Here is a 19,153-nt window from a genome sequence, read left to right as displayed (position 1 = left end):
AAAATACTCTTTTTAGAGAAGCTGCAGTAGTGTAGCTCCAAATAACTTTTCTGCCTGTTACGTACCACAGACTTATTTGATAACGCTGAACTCCACACCAAATGTTTTTGTCTAAGCTTATCCCACTCAGCTGTTTACACACATCCGAAATTTATGTATTATTCTTCATAGTGGCTGTTATGTTGGATCTTGCCTGATCCTGGTTTTAGACACTTCAGAAATCCCATGTGTGGCCTCTAGAATTTACGATCATCAGAACACCAAGTCATCCTCATCAACTAGCATTCTCAGTAGAGCAGACTAGTAACAACATTTTACCTATGCAGTTACTCCTTGGTCCACTGGTGCATAATGGCAGTCACAATATGAGGTGAAAGACAATGAGACCATCACATACAAGAATCCTTTCATCAGGATGTGAAGGAGCATTATCACGCAAGGAAACAGCCATCTGTGGCAATCCTTTCCTCTTCTAGAAATGCCGAACACCTTGGAGAAAAGCGTGAAACCGTTTTTGAAAATTTCACTATCCACCCATGCTCCTTTTTGGTTGTGATGATACACAGGAAGATCCTTAGCTGCAATCTCCTTGAATGCTCATGTTGTATTTCTCCACCAGTAGTTTCAGAAGCATTAGTGGTGCACAAAATTATGATGCATTCTTTTGATGACTTGGGCAGTATCCAGGAGCATGAACTTTGCTCTTAAAATCAAGGGTTCTATTTGGTAGGCATTTCCGATACATACCACTCATCCACACTGTACATTTGGTCTGGTGTGAAATTCTGTTCTTCCAAATACCGGGTGCTTATAATGAAAGTTTCCCTATATAACACATTACAGCATGGAAACAAACTACCATACAAGTACCAAACTTTGTAGCATTAACGTACAGAGGATGGGGGTGCACAATTTCTATGCATCTTAATGCCACCATTCAGTTCCAACCATGGCCACATGGTACTGCACTCAATCATGATTCAGTCTCACATCTGACCAGTTACAGTGCACTTTTTACGTGTCAACATGAGCTTTGACAAAATAAGTAGGGCATTACTGGTAAAGCTCTATTATCAAAATAACAAGAATGCTGTAGCTGCACTTCGAGAATATCACCGGCTGAAAGGATTATGGAAGGCTCCTTTCTCCATCTGCTGTATGGAGCATGAAGAAGTTCGAATCAACTGGAGAACTGGGTGTCGCTCTGAGAAGAGGCCATCGACATGCTGCACCACAGGTGGTTGATGATATCGCTGTTGCTATGGCAGACAATGCTGCACCCAATTCCTGATTGTCAGGCAGTGCACATGCTGTGTCATGACAGTAACACCCTGTGGTCCACTGTACAGAAAGTCTTCGACCCATTCTCAAATGGGACCTGCACATATCTCAGAGCAGCCTGCACCACAGGAGACAATGACTTGACTTCACCCTCCACTTTCTCGTAAGGACTGAAGTTGATTAGGGCTGGCCCTGGATCATCCTCTGGACAGGTGAAGCTCATTTCTATCTGACAGGTGAGGTGAAAACAACTGCAGAGTGTGGGGATTTTCATCTCTAGTCACTGAAGTTCCTCTGTATACTGAACATGTCACAATATGTTATGGCTTTCCAGATACATTCATCTTTGGTCCATTCTTTGATAAATGGTTGGCACTCAAGGACGAAAGACATGCAGTGAAACAGGCCTGTGTTACTGCAATATGCTTTGCCAGCATGTCATACCCACCCTACAGGAGACACATTAAAGTGGCCCCATTCTACATCAGTCATGATGAAGTTTACCGGCTTCTCCAAAACATTTGGGAATGGTCAAATTAACAATCGATTATTTCCAAATACTTGGCTGGCATGATCACCTGATCTCTCACCTTGTGATCTGGTTGTGGGGCTACCTGCAAGACAGGGTTTACGAGGGGAACATTAACACATGTGCTGATATGAAGTGCAGCATATGAAGAGAGGTAGCCAGCATACCTACAGATTTGCTTCGTTGTTCTGTGCAAACTGCAATGTTGCACTTTCAGACCCTTTTGGATACTGCAGAGCACTATACTGAGCCCCTTTTGTAGCTGTAACAGTACTGGTGTGTAATGGTATGCTGTACCATAGCAGCACATTTAAAGTGTTAATTTAATTGATTCTGCATTATTTCTCTTCCTCATGTCCCTGACATTAATGCTATCAAGTGTGGTTCTCATTCATCAATTAGGTTCTGTGGTAAATGGAGAAAGTTTACTTATAACCACCTGGTATTTCTGAAACTTACTGGAATTGATAAATTGCAGCAATATTTGAATTACGCTTCTCACTTTACACAGTAAGTCCACAAATCCTATGTCAAGCCATCACAGCCTTTGTTATCCTGCTGGCCATTTCCCATTTCCATTTAGGTTGAAACTAGTCTTTGTCACTGTTGTCTCGTCTGCTCTAAGGACGTGTCCATACCAACGTACGCGGCTTTCACTTTACCCACTACTGGTGCAATGCCGTATAGCCTGTGAGCTTCATTATTTGTGACATGGTCATGCAATATTAATCCCATGTCCACCTAAGCATTATTTGTCTCCATAAGAGCAAGTCTTTGCTTTACTTCTTTTGTTGAAGGCCAGCATTCAACCCCATACAACACAACTGGACAGATTACCAATTGGTATGCTTTTGATTTGAGCCTGTTTGGAATTTTCTTGTCACACAGTACTCCACTAGCTGAACATCATTTGAGCCATGCACTGCTAAGGCGGCAGATGGAGATTTCTGCAGTGAGATTTCCATCGGCAGCGATTGTCGGACCCAGTTACTTGAAAGTTCTTCCTGTTAGGAGGTCAACACCATTGATTCTGATACTTACAGAGTTATTTAAATCTGTGGAAAGGTAATATGTTTTCAACACACTGAGCTGTAGTCCTACATCTGAAAGCCAGTCATTCCAGGCTTGGCCTAAGTTTTAGATCATTCTTATCTTCACTGGCCAGCAGCACATCAAAAACATACAGTAACATTAAGGGTGAGGTTTTCTGCAGGTTTCTTGTGATGGTACCCCGATAGTGAAACAGGAGCAGTGGGAGAGCAGATCCCTGATTAACTCCCACAGAAATAGGGAAGTCGTCTTAGTCCGGCAGCTGACTGTATCCGGCTTTTCGGGTTCTGGTAGAGCAGCCTGACGCAGCTGATGAGCTCTTCGGGTACTCTATGTTCTCACAGGGCAAGCCAAATTAACTTGTGTGGCACTCTGTCAAAGGCCTTTTTGAGGTCAAGAAAAGCAAAGTGTAGCCGTTTTGACTCTTCAATAAGCAGGTGAGCTGCATGGATAACATCTGTCGTCCCACAACCCTTCATGAATCCACACTGATTGCTGGAGAGAATTTCTCAGATCCTTTTATCAATGATGTGCTCAAATACTTTCATGGTGCGTGAAAGAAGGTTTATTGGATGTTGGTAGTTACATTCAGCTGGACTTCCCTTCTGCTTCCAAATTGGAACTGTTGTGCTACATGTCCAGTCATCTGGAATCCTACCCTCCTCAATGATCTGTAATCAACCATTCAGCTGAATCCCAGTGTTTTAATTTCCACAAGTCTGCAGAATATGATATGGCCCCGTTGCATTTCCGTTTTTCATTTTCTGTAATGCTTTGACAACCTCATCCTTGGTGACTGATGTAATGGGTCCCTCTAATGGAGTTGACACTAGAATTGGAGCATGTGGAAACTCCTCAAAGTATTTCCTCCATCACTCTGCTACTTTCTTTCTGATGGTGGCTAGTTTGCCTTCATCACTGATTCCCCAGAATCTTTCAATGTCTGCAGTTTGTTTATAGTACTGCTTCGCCAGTTGAAGTTCTTGTTCTTCATTAGGTTTTTCTAGTTTATTGCAGACTTAGCTGAAGTGGGCTGATTTGGCTGCTGCAACTGCCTTCTTTGCTGCATTTATAGCTTCATAGTAATCCTTCCAGTTTTCATATCTCTTGGAGGAGATGAAAATTTTATATAGCTGCTTTTTAAAGAGCCATGTTTGGCTATCTTTAAGGGCATCCCATGTTCCTATGTCAGTAATAGGGGGAAGTGTGAGGGATGAAATAATGTCTCTCTCTGCTTCTTTGAGTCGCCACCATTTAGTACGTGCTGGGCCATTGCATTCTCTCTTCCTTTGATTTGGATATTTTATGCACAATTTGAAAATAGCAGGCAGTGTTGTATAGCAACTGTTTCATACGGAATAGACTTTGCATCCAAAACAGTTTAGGTCACGTCGCTGTACAAGAATGAAATCTATCTGGCACATGTTACCACTGTAATAAGTCCAAAGGTGGGCCATCATCATCTTGAAGGTGTTTGTGATGACTAATTTGTCTGTTTCTGCAAAGTTCAATATTCCCTCCCCATCTACATTTCTATGTCCAGCCCCATTACTACCGAGGCATCTGTACCCATCTGCATTTGAATCAACATGACCATTGAGATCACCAGATATGACAGTATCTTCAGGTGGCACTTCTAAGATCTTATATCAAGCAACATCCAACAGTCATCTTTTGTCTTGTGTGCAGCCTGTTTGCAGAGCATAACACACAAATCTCTGGATGTTCCTCTCATCTGTAGCCAAGACCACTTTCATCAAACTGTCATCAATCACTCTACTTTTGCTACAGAGTGATAAAATTTCAAGCTAACAATCATCCCAACCCCTTTGATTTCTGAGAAATTGGGAAAGCACAACATAACTGAAAAGTCACTGGTTCACAGGGCACATCCTAAGGGATCGAAGAATTAACAATTTGGGAATGGAAATTGACTGTGGGAGGCAAGGGAGTGAGAGAGATGGTCTTCAATTTTTACAAAGGCTTAACAACAGTAAATGGTTCAAAATACTGTAATCTGTTAGCCAGAGGATTACATACTGTTCTGCAGAAGAAAACTGTGGAAAGAGAATAACTGGCAGACTGTGATTAACACTTGGGTTAACACAAAGCTTGGAGTATGACTCCATACACTGTATGAATGTAGAATGTCTTATGTTCAGGAGACAAAATGGCTGGGGAATTAAGTATACTGTTTCTCGGTATTTCCTTATCTGCTTTATAAGGAAAATTCCTAATTTATAGCACAAGCCTAAATCAAATTACCATGAATTCTTGTGCAGTTCAATATATCTTTCACAACTTTTCACATAGCATCATGAAAGAACTACTGATCATTACTATAGCACAAAGTATCTGCCTGATCCAAAATCTATGATCTTTTCAATTTTAGAAGAGTGTTTCAGGGGATGCACAGGAAGGTACAAATTGACAGGCTTCAACATTATACACTGATTGTCACCACTGATATCGTGTGTAGTGTCTTACCTAAATGAACCAACAGATAGTTTAGTCATAGAACACCATAAAAAATGTCAGTCTTTCAGTTAGGTTGTATAATCACCTGTATCTACTTGTTTGTTGTGACAACTTTCTGTTAAGCAAGGTCCGTCTGTATCAAAAAAGTTGTCAAATTTTGGGAAGTTGGTGTTTTACAGTGTACTTCAGACAGTTACCCACAGACGAAATGTACACTAATCTTCCATTTCAGCACTCTGCATTCCTATATTGGTTAACAGGTAACTGATCATTAGCAGTAAGTAATGACACTTATCCACCAATTCATATTGGTTTTTGTATTTATTCTACAAAACAACAATACTATCTAATCACATCTAAAAACAAAGATGATGTGACTAATCAAACAAAAGCACTGGCAGGTCGATAGACACACAAACACAAAATTCAAGCTTTCGCAACCAACGGTTGCTTCTTCAGGAAAGAGGGAAAGACGAAAGGATGTGGGTTTTAAGGGAGAGGGTAAGGAGTCATTCCAATCCCGAGAGCAGAAAGACTTACCTTAAGGGGAAAAAAGGACAGGTGTACACACTGTGTGTGTGTGCGCGTGCGAGTGTACACCTGTCCTTTTTTCCCCTTAAGGTAAGTCTTTCTGCTCCCGGGATTGGAATGACTCCTTACCCTCTCCCTTAAAACCCACATCCTTTCATCTTTCCCTCTCCTTCTCTCTTTCCTGAAGAAGCAACCGTTTGTTGCTAAAGCTAGAATATTGTGTGTATGTTTCTGTGTCTATCGACCTGCCAGGGCTTTTGTTTGGTAAGTCCATCATCTTTGTTTTTAGATATATTTTCTCACGTGGAATGTTTCCCTCTATTATGCTATCTAATCATATAGTTGGACTTTTTCCCTGGAATTTCCAGAAGTATAGCTGGGTTTGTCAAGGAATACAAACAACAAAGTTTTACAATGAAGGGAAATATTAACTAACTAAACCTTAGTTAAGCACAAAATGTTTCAGAAATTTTGCAATAGCCTTTTTTCTGGGAGCAGGACGGGGTAATGAAAAACATGTCATCTGTATTTCCATTAAAAACAGATGTATTCACATGTACCCAAAATTTCTAAATCTTCCCATGCTTAGAAGTGGATACAATTGTTGAAGAGATCTGCATAATGCTTTTAGATGATACTTTCTAATCAAAAGGGAGCAATATACTAAAACCTCATTTATCAATTCCTCATTAAGCTGGGTTCCCTATATCTGGATTCATTTTTGTTCCTTTTTCCTGTAATAGAAAAATGCATACTGGAGAACATGAAACAGGCATACAGAAGACACCTACTGTGTAGTTTCTGTGCTGCAACCAGTAAATAGAAAAAAGGGTTTTTTAAGGTTGCAGCTTATTGGGCTCAAGTAACGTAACTACTGATTCTGAAGTTGTGGAAAACAGTATGGCCCATCATTTGCAATTCCATCACTAAAGTATTCAATACCTCACTCCTTAGAAATGTTAGAAAATATTCCTGGTTGTTCGGATATAGATGATAGTGATGAAGGTGCCTAGTTGCAGACTGACAGTGATTCTGCCTTATGGTATGATGAATTCTTTACTGCAACATGTTGAACTGCAGAGAATGGCAGTGGTGGTGAAGTGGGCAATGGAAGTAGCATTTCAAGGGAAGAAATAATGCCTCATGTGGAGGCCACAATACAGATGGAAAAAATTATGGTTTACTTAGGATGTCACCTGAAAACTTCAACTGAACACTTTAGTGAAAAGTCGAAATGACTGTACTGTTCACCATGCCACCCAAGTATCAGAAAAGGGTGTTTGTTACACTTTCAGTAAATAAATATGAATTCACTACAGTAACTTAAAAGAGTTTATGTGCCAAAAAAGCGTCTTTTCAGTAACAAAATGGAAGGTTTGTATGCTGCAGTATACATTCTTTGGAATATTTCCATATTATCTGGGGTTTTCTTAATATGGATTACAGTTGATTCTGAATAAATGAAGTTCTTATGTGTTGGTAAGTATGAACATCAGGTAACACACTGACCTCATCCAATACGAGCATACGGCAGTGTTCCATGTTGGCGACGTGTTTATCCATTAGGTCCAATATTCGACCAGGCGTCGCAATTACAACGTGCACTGGAAAATTTACAGGTTGATGTTATTTAGGCTACATTCAGATAACATATCCAAGTCTTATTTCAGAAATAAGATTTGTAACTTATTACCTGTCTGGTAAATCCTCATAATATCATCTCTCAGATTTGTACCACCAGTAGTTACCATAATTTTAACTTTCATGTGTTTTGCAAGTTCTATGCATATTTGACTAGTTTGAAGGGCCAACTCTCGGGTTGGCACAATTATAAGTGCTGTGAATAAAGAAAGAATGGATGTCACATGAAATACATGAAGTGAAACATCAAATTACTAAAATCTTTCAACTGAGGATGAAAGCATTATTTTGAAAAATTTTGATTTTAATAATAATTGTTAAAAGTATACAGACACATTTTGTTACACATTTTCTCTATACTGAAAACTGATTTTATCCCAATACAGAACACCTTCGGACTATAGTTTTAGTGCTGTGTGCAGAATTCATATATCACTAAATTTCTCAACATAAAAGTGTGACACTGTATTAACAGACATTTCACTAATGCAGGTGACCTGAGTTCCTTCACATGACAGTACGTAAAGTCTTCTCCGAACAACATAATATGATTATCCTTTCACCTTGCCCCAACCTAAGATATGTAGAATTTTTAATTCCTTAAATTCTTTGTCCTGCATACAATGAATGTCACGCAACAGACAAACAAAAAGCAGGCGTGTCTTGCCTACCTTTACATGATAATTACAAAATGTGTCACTTTGGGAGTAAATATTCAACCCAAAATCTCCACTCACTTCCCCAGCCCAAAAGCAAACTGAATAATTTAAGACTTTAAATAAAGGCTGTAAGTGCCATAGTAAGGAATCTTATGGTTGTGTGTGGAATTGGAGCTACATGCCAAACCCAATAACATAAAAGGCTTTAACTGCCCAAAAATGTAACGCCAAAAGCCATCAAAATATAGTATGTGATTTAACAGCCACAGCTGTTAACTTAGGAAAGGTTCTATTTTCGGCACGGTTTCTCCTCAGTGTTAGATAAAATGGCAGAGGCAGTAGATTTTTGTAACAGTTTAAAGTGGAAGGAAATGAGTAAAGGAGAAGGTACTGAGGCAGCAATGAGGAAAAACCTGAAAATGGAATGAACGAATACTTATGTTATGCAATAAATGTATTCCTGCAAAAAATCACCCAGAACAGGATTTAAGTCTTATTACTGATCCCTAAAATACACCATAAATGGGCATAGTGTTTATTCTTGAGTTACAAAATGTACTGTTCCAGAAAATGGAAAGGACATGGTGCAACATATCTAGATAAAAAGCCATTTACTGTAAGTCCCATGAATGCATCACACCTCTTAGATTTCATGAAAGCAGCAGATCATAATACAAACTTAGCACATCTAAACAAATCCAGAGTACAGTGGCTGTGGTTGCACAAACTTTAGCCTCAAATAGCAAAGACCAATAGAAGCTCAGATGAAACTGAGGCCTGGGAAGGTATCCCCATTCTGAGAAAATGTGTACAAGTTCAGGCTGTCAAAAAATCCTACCCTGGATGTTAGAAGCCACATCCTTTAGGAAAAGAGGAAGTATTTGATTGAAATGGCACAGTACCTGACATATGACAGCATACACACTTGCAAAATCAGAATGAGCATTTACCATCTTTCTGCTGAGCACTGAACTACAGCACTTAGAACTTTTCACTGCATTTGCACTTCCAGGAAGTTTTTCAAGCTTGGAAACTAAATCCATACTATGCTTAGCTTTTAAATAGAACATATGAACAAAGCAATTATGAATGTTAATTATCTTGCATACTCAAAATCATTTTCCTCTAATTCATAATTTTCGCACTTAAGAAGTTTTTGTATTTCAAGTCTTCAATTTGTGATGCAGACTAACTTCTTGCAAACAGGTTTTCAGTTAGTTCATTGTGATAGTTATTGCTTCACACCCCTCTTAACAAAAAGCCCAGGTGAAAAATTAAGAATTAGATATATACAGATAACTACATATGACCCATATTGTTAAACAGACTAGTTCTAGAAAATCTTTAATGATTACAACTTAGAAACAGTAACTAGATAGTAGTTGGTTTGCTGGTTACTATTTTTTATTTTGTATATCTCCATGAATTTTCATGCACTTACGTTACTATCATCAATCAATAATATAAGAAGGTATAAAATTATTTAAATGAAATTAATATTTATGAAACAAATAGGTCTTCTGTGACCTCAAACAGTCACAGTAAGGTGCTAGCTAAACTATGCTGTGGAGTATATAATAATGAAATTTAACAACAAAAATAATTGACAATATAATGTAAATGGATAGACAGAAAAACTATCCAACCAGTGGCAGCAGGGACACATGGACACACAGTATCAATGAGCGTGCTTGTCCGTGTACAGCAGGGAGGAGGCACATGATCTGAGTGACCAAGGACAAACTGTGATGATCCAGAGGCTTGGCATGAGCATTCATTTCAGAAACTGCACGACTTCTCAGTTTTTCAAGTTCTGTATCGAGTGTCTTCGACATGTGGCAAAAATCAAGGTGAAACCACTTCAGACATTGTGGGGCAGGGCAGCCACCCCTCACTACAGATATCTGACATCACAGGCTGGGCATATTGGTGAAATGGGACAGATGATGAACTGTGACAGAACTAACATCAGAGTTGCTGAGCAGAGTACATGTGCATCTGAACATAGTGCATTGAACACTCCTAACAATGGGCTTCCGCAACCAATGACCCGCACATGTGCTAACACAATGACATTGGCAAATATAACTGACATGAAAACACGATCATCAGCACTGGACACTGGCACATTGGCAGACTTGTTTCTGTTCATACCTATGGCAGGGCATGAATGTCTTCTAGGGGAATAGCTCATTGACACCTGTACTATGAGGCATTTGATTACTACGTTTCCCAATGGCAGTGGGATTTTGTAACAAGATAATATGCCGTGTCACAAGACTAAGAGTGTGATGGAGTGGTCAGGAACATAGTGGCAAGTCTCAATTGAGGAGCTGCTCCCCTCCCCAACCCACCAGACCTGAACATGACAGAGCTCATTGCTGCTTCCCAGAAATTACAGGAATTGGATGACTTGTGCATCCAAATATGGTGCAACTATCTCCAGCGAACTACCAAGACTTCATTGTTTCCACATCACTGCTGTTATCTGTGCCAGAAGTTGACATACTGGCTATTAGTAGGTGGTCACATCTGGCTGATTAGTGTATTCTACATGCACTCATGGCAATATGCATCAATTCATCATTGGATTTAATTCAATATTACGAAAAGCTTGTGAATTATAGAGAATAACAAATGGAAACAGACCATGGTAGTCCAGCAGAACTAATTGGTAACTAGAAAAATTATGGGACTCAAAATTTACAGTAAACAAAAGTTTACAACCAAAGAATGTTAGTATAACAGTTTTTAATAAAACTTCAAAAAGATTGCAATGGTGAAATTACTTTCTGGAAGAACTGGAAATTGTTCTTTGACATAGTGGAAAGAATCTGATTTAGGGAGTCTATGTTCGGTCTACATCTGCAACTATACTCTGAAAAACACCAAACCACCATGAGGTGCATGCATGGCAGAGGGTACGTACTGTTTTACCAGTTATTAGGGTTTATTCCTGTTACGTTCATGTGCTGAGTGCAGGAAGAATGATTGACGTAATGCCTCTGTGCATGCAGCGATTAGAATAATCTTATCCTCACTATCCATATGTCAGCAATACGTAAGGGGTTGTAGTATACTCGTGGTGTTGTCATTTAAAGGAGGTATTGAAACTTCGTTAATACACTTTCTCAGAATAGTTTAAGCCCTATCTTCGAGAGTCTTCTAGTTTAGTTCCTTCAATATATGACATTCTCCCACAAATTAAACCTGGTACAATCTATGCTGCACTGCTCTGTGTACTTTCAATATCGTCATTAGTCTCGTTTGGTATGGGTCCCAGAATTCTAGGATGGTTTGTGTGTTTTTTGTAAGTGATCTTTGTAGACTGATTGCACTTCCACAGTATATTACAAATAAACGGGAGTCTAGCTGGCTGATTCCATATGTGACTCATTAATATTGACTGATATTATACAATAAAACATTTTTCCGTTTTGTGAAATGCACAATTTTACATTTCTGAACATTTACAGAAGTTGCCAGTCTGCACAACTTTGAAATCTTATCAAGATCTGAGAATATTTATGCGTCTTTCAGACTATACATTATAGACAACTGAATTTGGAAAAGTGATTTTACTATTAATATTGCCTGTGGGGTCATTAATATAAAATATGAACAGCAAGGGTCCCATCATACTTCCCTGGGGCACGCCCAAAGTTACTTCTAAATCTGACTACTCTCCATCCACATTAACATGCTCTGTCCTTCCTATCACAAAGTCCTCAATTCAGTCACAGATTCCACTTGATAATCCATATGTTCATACTTTTGACAATAAATGTAGGTGTGGTACTGAGTCAAACGCTTTTCTGAAATAAAGAAATACTGTATCTACCTGGCTGCCTCGATACAAAGCTTTCAGTATGTTAAACGAGAAGTGAGAGTTGGTTTCACATGATCAATGTAAACCCGTGCTGGTTGGCTAAAAAAATGGCTCTAAACACCACAGGACTTAACATCGGAGGTCATCAGTCCCGTGCTGGTTGCTCACCGAGCTCAAAATGTGTTATAAGATTCTACAATAAATCTATGTCAAGGATAATGGATGTTAGTTTTGTGGATCACTTCTACTACCCTTCTTGTAGCTCCGTGTGAGCTATGCCTTTTCCAAGAACTGGGCACAGTTTTCTGTTTGAGGGATCTACAATAGATTACAAGAGTCATAAGAGGGGGCTATAACACAGCTGTAAATTCAGTACACAATCTAAGATTTCATTGGGGCCTAGAGCTTTGTTCAATTTTAACGATTTCAGCTGTTTCTAAACACCACTGACGCTAATACTTATCGCATTGATCTTCAGTGTTTTAAGGATTGAATTGCGGCAGTTATCCTGAGGTTTCCTTTATGGACATTTGAAAACACGAGTTACCCATTTCAGCTTTTGCTTCGCTACCCTGAATTTCAGTTCCTGTCTCATTAGCTAGGTGCTGGACACTAATGTTTGAGCCAATAGCAGCCTTTCTGATAAGAGAAATGGACACAGCAACTTTGAATGGAATCTTCTACAATCTGATAAATGTACAAATAGTGAAGAAGCTATGGCATGTTTTTGCTGCAGTTCCTAATTTTACATGTGATTTTGCATGAAAATCAGTCATTACCAGACTGGTAATCTTAGTATCATGTAAACTGAGCAGCACTAAAATGTAAGAATGTGCTTTCAAATGCCCAAAATAAGACAGACGAAAAATAGTACTGAGTTACTGAAGGGAGTTCTATGTGGCTGGCTAATGTATCACCCTCAAATTGTTTCCCTAATAGCTTTTAATTTTAATTTAATATTTAAAGAGTTAGTCTAACATTCCCAAAACAAGTTTTGCTTATTTCAACCACTCCCTACCTGCCAGGGTTACTTTTTGCCTTAAAATTTTGTCCTTTTAATTGACTTTTCATCTTATTGATTGAACTGTTACTCTTTATTTATCCACAATATTGGACCCACAATTCAGAAGACACCCATTTATATGCAAACAGATTACCACCTCTTATAACCATGCACCATAAGTGACAAAATTCCCTAACATTAGAAACCACTCACCATCTTAAATGCTAAAAGTTCCTGTGTAGTTTGTCTTCCAAGTTAAATCACTTTCATTTCTTACTGTTACATGGAGTATTATTAACAAAAACAAATGTCAGGCTACAAAAGACTATAGTCCTTATTACCTGAAACACCTGATTTTTAGCAATTCATTTCTTTCTGAGGTTCAATGTTGCAAACCAACTCACCTACCATTGTTTAATAGGCTGAATATTATTAAAGGGCTATTACTGAGTGAAATGAACTTTTGTCCTGCATCATTACTGTGAGAGCTGATCACTAACGTTTGCCAGTTACATTCTGAGAACAGCAACTGCTGATATTTGAAGTGTGAGTATGTTATTAACATATAGTACTTTTGATTTGTCCACAGCTCATGGTCTTAGGGTAGTGTTCTCACTTCCCACACATGGGGTCCCAGGTTCGACTACTGGCAGGGTCAGGGATTTTTTCCCTGCCTTGAGATGACTGGGAGTTGTGTTTTAACAACCACCACCACCGTTGGTATCCTTGTATATTAACAGCTTGTTACCTCTAATGAAAATTTGTTGATTACCGAGATTTTAGATACAATAAGATAAAAATAATGGGTAAAGATAAACATTTGATAACACAATCATGGATGTAAGAGCACTGACTGGCACATATATGTATTCATATCGTGAGATTTCTCGAAGATTGGGTGTATCAATCATTGTCAGGCTATAAAGAAGGAAACTTATTTTCGTGAGGAATTAGTTCCTCAGAAGAAAAGGTGTGGCACATCAGAGCACTCCTTGGAAAAGATACACCATGAGAACTAATTATGCTTTTACAAAAGAAATTAAAATGAAACTGCAACACAGTGGCATCACTGCATCTGAAAGAACTAAGACAAGCTTTCACAAATGAACAAAGCTTGTACACCTCAGCTGAAAGCCAAAATAACTGTTACTGTGATAAAATGTCCTGCATGAGGGAAGGACACAAGTATTAAGATTTGGTCTTCCATAATTCTGTTAGCTTCATTAGATAGTATTTGCCTTAGTACAGTAGCGATGAATTTTATAAGTTCAGGGCTAATCCTAGAGCAAATCTCTATGGCTTTTTCATTTAGTTTCTGGCTTGCTGTAACGACAAGTCAACAGTTGAAATTTTTGTAAATAAATTTCTGTTTGTACAAAGATGCACTGGTGAGAAGTACCATCCTCACTATTTCATTGATTTAAATTTGCTGCACCATTTTGTGCAATAGGTATGGTCTACCTAGCCATGCCTAACTGTATGTCAAAGTTAAGGTCTGCAGACGAACATCTCACCTAAGTCATGATATAGTCATCGGTGCCATAGGCACTGGACATGTGTACTTTTGACGGCAGGAAGATAGGTACAAGGAGCAATTAAGGAGAAGGTTACTACCTCAAAAGAATGGCTTCCTAAAAGAGAACTATTTGTGCAGGCCGTAGTTCCACACCCCATAGCACACTGAGTAAAACCTTTTTGCAGGAAGAAAATTTCCTTTTGTTGCTCTGGCCAGGAAATTCGCCCATAATGAATCTAACTGAAAGTTTGAGAGCTGGTGAAAAGAGAAGCAAAGGAAACAATCACCACAAAATTGTCTAGTTGGAAACTAGATTCAAATCTGGTATCATCCAACAATGCAGGACACTGTACAAGCCCATATTAACAGTATATGCAGGTGAACTGGAGAATTAATAGCTGCTAAAGGTGGTGTGACAACAGGTTTTGTTCCACTTATTGGACTTTTTTAAAAACCACAAATAAAACTGTCTGGTTTGGTGGTTGTTAATCTGTAATGTTTACAAAATTAAATCACTTCATTTAGACTGATTAAAATAATCTTAGCAGCTTTTTGTATCTCGTAACTTTGTTAAAAACTCAATACGGCCAGGGAGCGTATGTGGCATGAATTCCTTCAGACTACTATTCAAGTGAATAGGTGTACACACTGCACATTTGCTCTTCCTAAATGGTATCCACAAATGGCCACAGTCTTGAGAAATGTGTGAAATAACAGGAATGCAAATTCATGGCAATCTTTCAATCACGAGAAGAAACAAATCAGTCATTAATATCCTTCCACTATCACTTTTTAGTTAATGAAAATGCAAAAGTGAATTCAGTAAACATAATGTGTAACCATAGTAAGAGTTTAGTGAATGTTCCACGTTAATTCTGAATATGACCTGGGGGACCTACAATTAGTAGTTATAGGATAAATAACAAAAAATGAATTGCTTATAAGTGGCCAACAGTCTTGTGTGCAAAAAAAAAAAATTGTTCAAAGACTCAGTCTCTCAGTAGTCACAGCATCGCCAATACAAAGTTCAGGAAAAACACAGTTCTTGCTCCCACAAAAATAACGATAATATTAGTTTTCTGAAAGTATCTCAGGTTTCAGCAAAGCTTCTGATTTGGCTATTATGCCATTTGTGAACACACACTACTCACCTTGAATGCAATCTTTCTTGGGATCAACTTGCTCAAGAACAGGTATTGAATATGCACCTGTTTTTCCTGTTCCATTTTTGGCACGTGCCAAAACATCTTTACCAGACAGTGCAATAGGAATACTGGCTTCTTGTATTGGAGAGGGCTTTTCCCACCCTTTTTCAAATATTCCCATCAGCAATTCTCGTTTAAGACAGAATTCTTCAAATTCATTCCCTCTCGTGTCCGTAACATCCTACACAAATAAAAATTCATTACATTTTCACATAAAACAAGTTGCAACTGTTTTTAAATCATTAATTCTTACACTTGTCTGAATCCGCCTGTCCTTTGGTGGAATTTTAAGCTTTGACTTCCATCCTTTATCATCTGTCACATCCATGTCCCTGTAACAATTGTTAATTTCACTCATAACAAATAGTTTAAATTGTGAAATGCTTAAATTTCTTTGTCATTCGAACACAAGTGAAACACATGCTTTCAGCTGTTTCAATTTGTTGCAATATTTCGTGTAATAGATGTGGACTACTTATCTGAGCGTAACTTTACATCAAAATCACAATGAAATTGATACACACCTACTGTGGACAATTATGTTCCGAAGAAGGTAATCAGCTCCAAATGCAACGAGTTAACTAGCACAACTGCTACAACATCTCAACTCTTAGGAACTTCAGTTTTTTGGAGGCAATAGCTTGTAAAGGATTAGTGACTACCAGTAGCAGTAGGCATTTAAGACTAAACACATACTTACATTTTTTGATTATTTATGCTGTTTATCGGTGGTAACAGCGAGACATGATTGGAATTCACATGCGTTTCTGTCATCATGATGACTTCTTGTGGCCTCAACGTGTATTTAAAGCCTCTATGGAATACGGATCCTTTGGTCGTGTTAACGATCTAAAACGCTGATCCTCTTCTGCAACAAAACGTGAGTATACACGTCACCGAGAATTAATAAATTAAATTACATAGGGTATTCAGGTACAACATTCACAAAGTGGGTTTCAGTGTTATAATGAAGTTGCACTACTTTATTGAAATGGTACCTGTCGTGGTGTTTTCTGGGTTATTTGTGCACAAAATATTACAACTTTCAACGTTACTACGCCGACCTGAAAACTAATCTGACAGACCTACTTAACTATCAATACGAAAAAAAGTTATTTTCACATTCCTTGTAAGTTACTGTACTTAACACTCCTAGCACTCACACTGCGGGCATATTCTCTGTACAGAATAACGCCCCCCGAGTGAAACTAATTGAAGAAATCTAACCACATACTTGCCCGCTTTGTGTAATCATGTTAAACTTTTATTTAATGTAGTGATTAAAACACTTTGAAAGATCTATTAACATTGTGACAAGACACTCTCACAAATTTAAACGAAAATATGGAACGTAAAAGATGGCCTCTACGTCAAACTTACGTCTACTCAGTTGCAAACTATCCAGACTATGTTGTAGCTTATTACCTTAACACGTAGAGCTCAACACACGCTACACTTCCCAATCTTCTCTCATTCAACACCAATACACCAGTAAACATATCTCATTCCCTTATTCAACCGCTAAAGCAGCTTCTGCCAGCAACGAACGTGCTTGCACACATCTAGCGGACAGTATTAGAAACACTCGACCCAAAAGGATATCAATGATGTGCTTTCTCAAAACTTTGAGATCATTTTTAAAATTCCTTCAATTCTCAGTTTTTTTTAAATTAAATTATAGGCACTTTCATACTGAAATCGTGGAGAAAATATTGGTTTCTTCAACTCTTGTGTCAATGACGCCTGGAAATGTTAACCAAAGAGTGTTGGAATAACACTGGAATAACCTTGATTTAGATGCGTTCGCAAAACAAGATGAAACTGATTGGGGTAAGTTATTTTAAGGGAAGGAAATGTATTAATTTCCTTTACTGTCGCAACAGCAATACTTCTAGAAAGTCTATGCCTCTTTTGGGAATTCTTTACTCGCAGCTCAATACTAGCATCTGCGATTACGTTACGATTGGATTAATTATAACATTGAACCTAAGTTGCTTATTGTATAATTGAGATGAGTAGTAGTAACAGTTGGTCTAATCTTGAGCTATCAATCAAAATCATTTACTGTATACTATCTGTACGTAAAATCTTATGCCAACAAAGTGCTATCAGTACTCTCTACACAGTAAAACTTCAAAAATCTCTATTTTTCAGTTTTAAACTATTGAGCCGCTGATAACCTGCGACTTCGTACTTTATGTTTTTGCATTTATATGGATATTCAATTGGTTCAGTTTTAACCCTTAAAGTTCTGGGTGCGATCTCTCATCTCCCTAGCGCTTATTGTTACTCTGTTGCTAATCCTTAAGGGTAGGGTATGATATTACAGCGTTATCTAGTTGTTCTTTCCCGAAGCCATCGTGGTTTCCTTCGTCAGCAGCCACTTGAACGTGACGTGGACTTAAACTATTACTGCGTCTTTCGAACTAGTGGGCTCTGAGACCGCACATAGGACTTTGCATTAAGGATTCAGCAACGAGGTCTTCGTATGCGAATCATCTTACAGATCCTGACTTTGAGTATACTGTTTTAACGTGATTTAGGGCAGTTGAAGTGATGTTGGATCAGATAAAGACAACGAAATTGAAAGTGAACATAATTCAGAATAGGAACAGTGTAAATGTGAACACGAATTTGTTTTACCATCTGTAAATTCGTAGAACGAAACAAATGATCAAAGTGATGAAGAAAGAAGTGTAGAAATCGAATCTTTAGTTAAAGGATCTGCTTGAAATAGATCTGGTCGAAAACATATCGCTGGTCGTCGAAGCCTCTTCCAACAATGGGTACTTACATTGTTTCTCAGCATGTTGGGCATAAGTGGGGTGAATTCGTTTGTGCTTCACAATTCCTGCAAAGACAGTACACAGATGAATCTCTTTAATTTTCTGAAGCAGCTTACAACTCGTTGGTGACACCCGAGACTGAAAGTGAATAAACAACTATCACGTAATTCGTGAGCTTTGTGCATCCATTCACAGTGTTTTGGGTGTAGCAGAACCAAGAGTTGAAGTCGTTGTAGGACGATTGGGAAAACGCTAAACATGCTTGTCCAATGACCCAGAAAAGGAGAGGAAGACGCCTTATATTTGCCATTGTTACAAGAAGCCAATCTAACTTTAATTCTGTACAAAAAGTTGTAACTAGTGGAAAGAAAACCTCTAAGAAGAAAACTAAAAACCTAAAAAGTACTAGTGTCATTATCGTTTTCGAATGTTTTATGGAAGTTTTTCGTGTTTTTATTATTACATCTATAATAACGATAAAAATATAGCAGATGTTAAATTTAGAATACAGAATATTTTAGAGCTTATAGCGTTAATATTATCTAGTAGTATTATATTAATTTTGTGCAATTTTCTGTTTAAATACGGTTTTTCCTAAAAATAAACTTAAAAACGTTTTTGAATGTATTTTTTCTGTCCTAATAA

The 19,153-nt window shown here is 38.2% G+C and overlaps 1 protein-coding gene across 1 annotated transcript in view; it reads right to left on the bottom strand.

The window, feature by feature from the left end:
- The window catches only part of LOC126279096 (ATP-dependent RNA helicase me31b), a 45,173-nt gene extending 27,507 nt beyond the window's left edge, over positions 1-17,666 (bottom strand). The window contains exons 1-6 of the mRNA XM_049979565.1: positions 17,148-17,666; positions 16,423-16,590; positions 15,976-16,054; positions 15,669-15,903; positions 7,563-7,706; positions 7,379-7,473 (exon numbers count right to left, since the gene is read on the bottom strand). Coding sequence (XP_049835522.1) covers positions 7,379-7,473; positions 7,563-7,706; positions 15,669-15,903; positions 15,976-16,054; positions 16,423-16,499 — 630 coding nt within the window. The 5' untranslated portion in view covers positions 16,500-16,590; positions 17,148-17,666. The remainder of the gene's footprint in view (positions 1-7,378; positions 7,474-7,562; positions 7,707-15,668; positions 15,904-15,975; positions 16,055-16,422; positions 16,591-17,147) is intronic.
- Positions 17,667-19,153: the final 1,487 nt, after the last annotated feature.

This window comes from Schistocerca gregaria, chromosome 6 (genome assembly GCF_023897955.1).
Source record: "Schistocerca gregaria isolate iqSchGreg1 chromosome 6, iqSchGreg1.2, whole genome shotgun sequence".
Lineage (NCBI taxonomy): Eukaryota > Metazoa > Arthropoda > Insecta > Orthoptera > Acrididae > Schistocerca > Schistocerca gregaria.
Note: the sequence above shows the minus strand (reverse complement) of the source record. Positions and strands in the feature narration are given on the sequence as shown.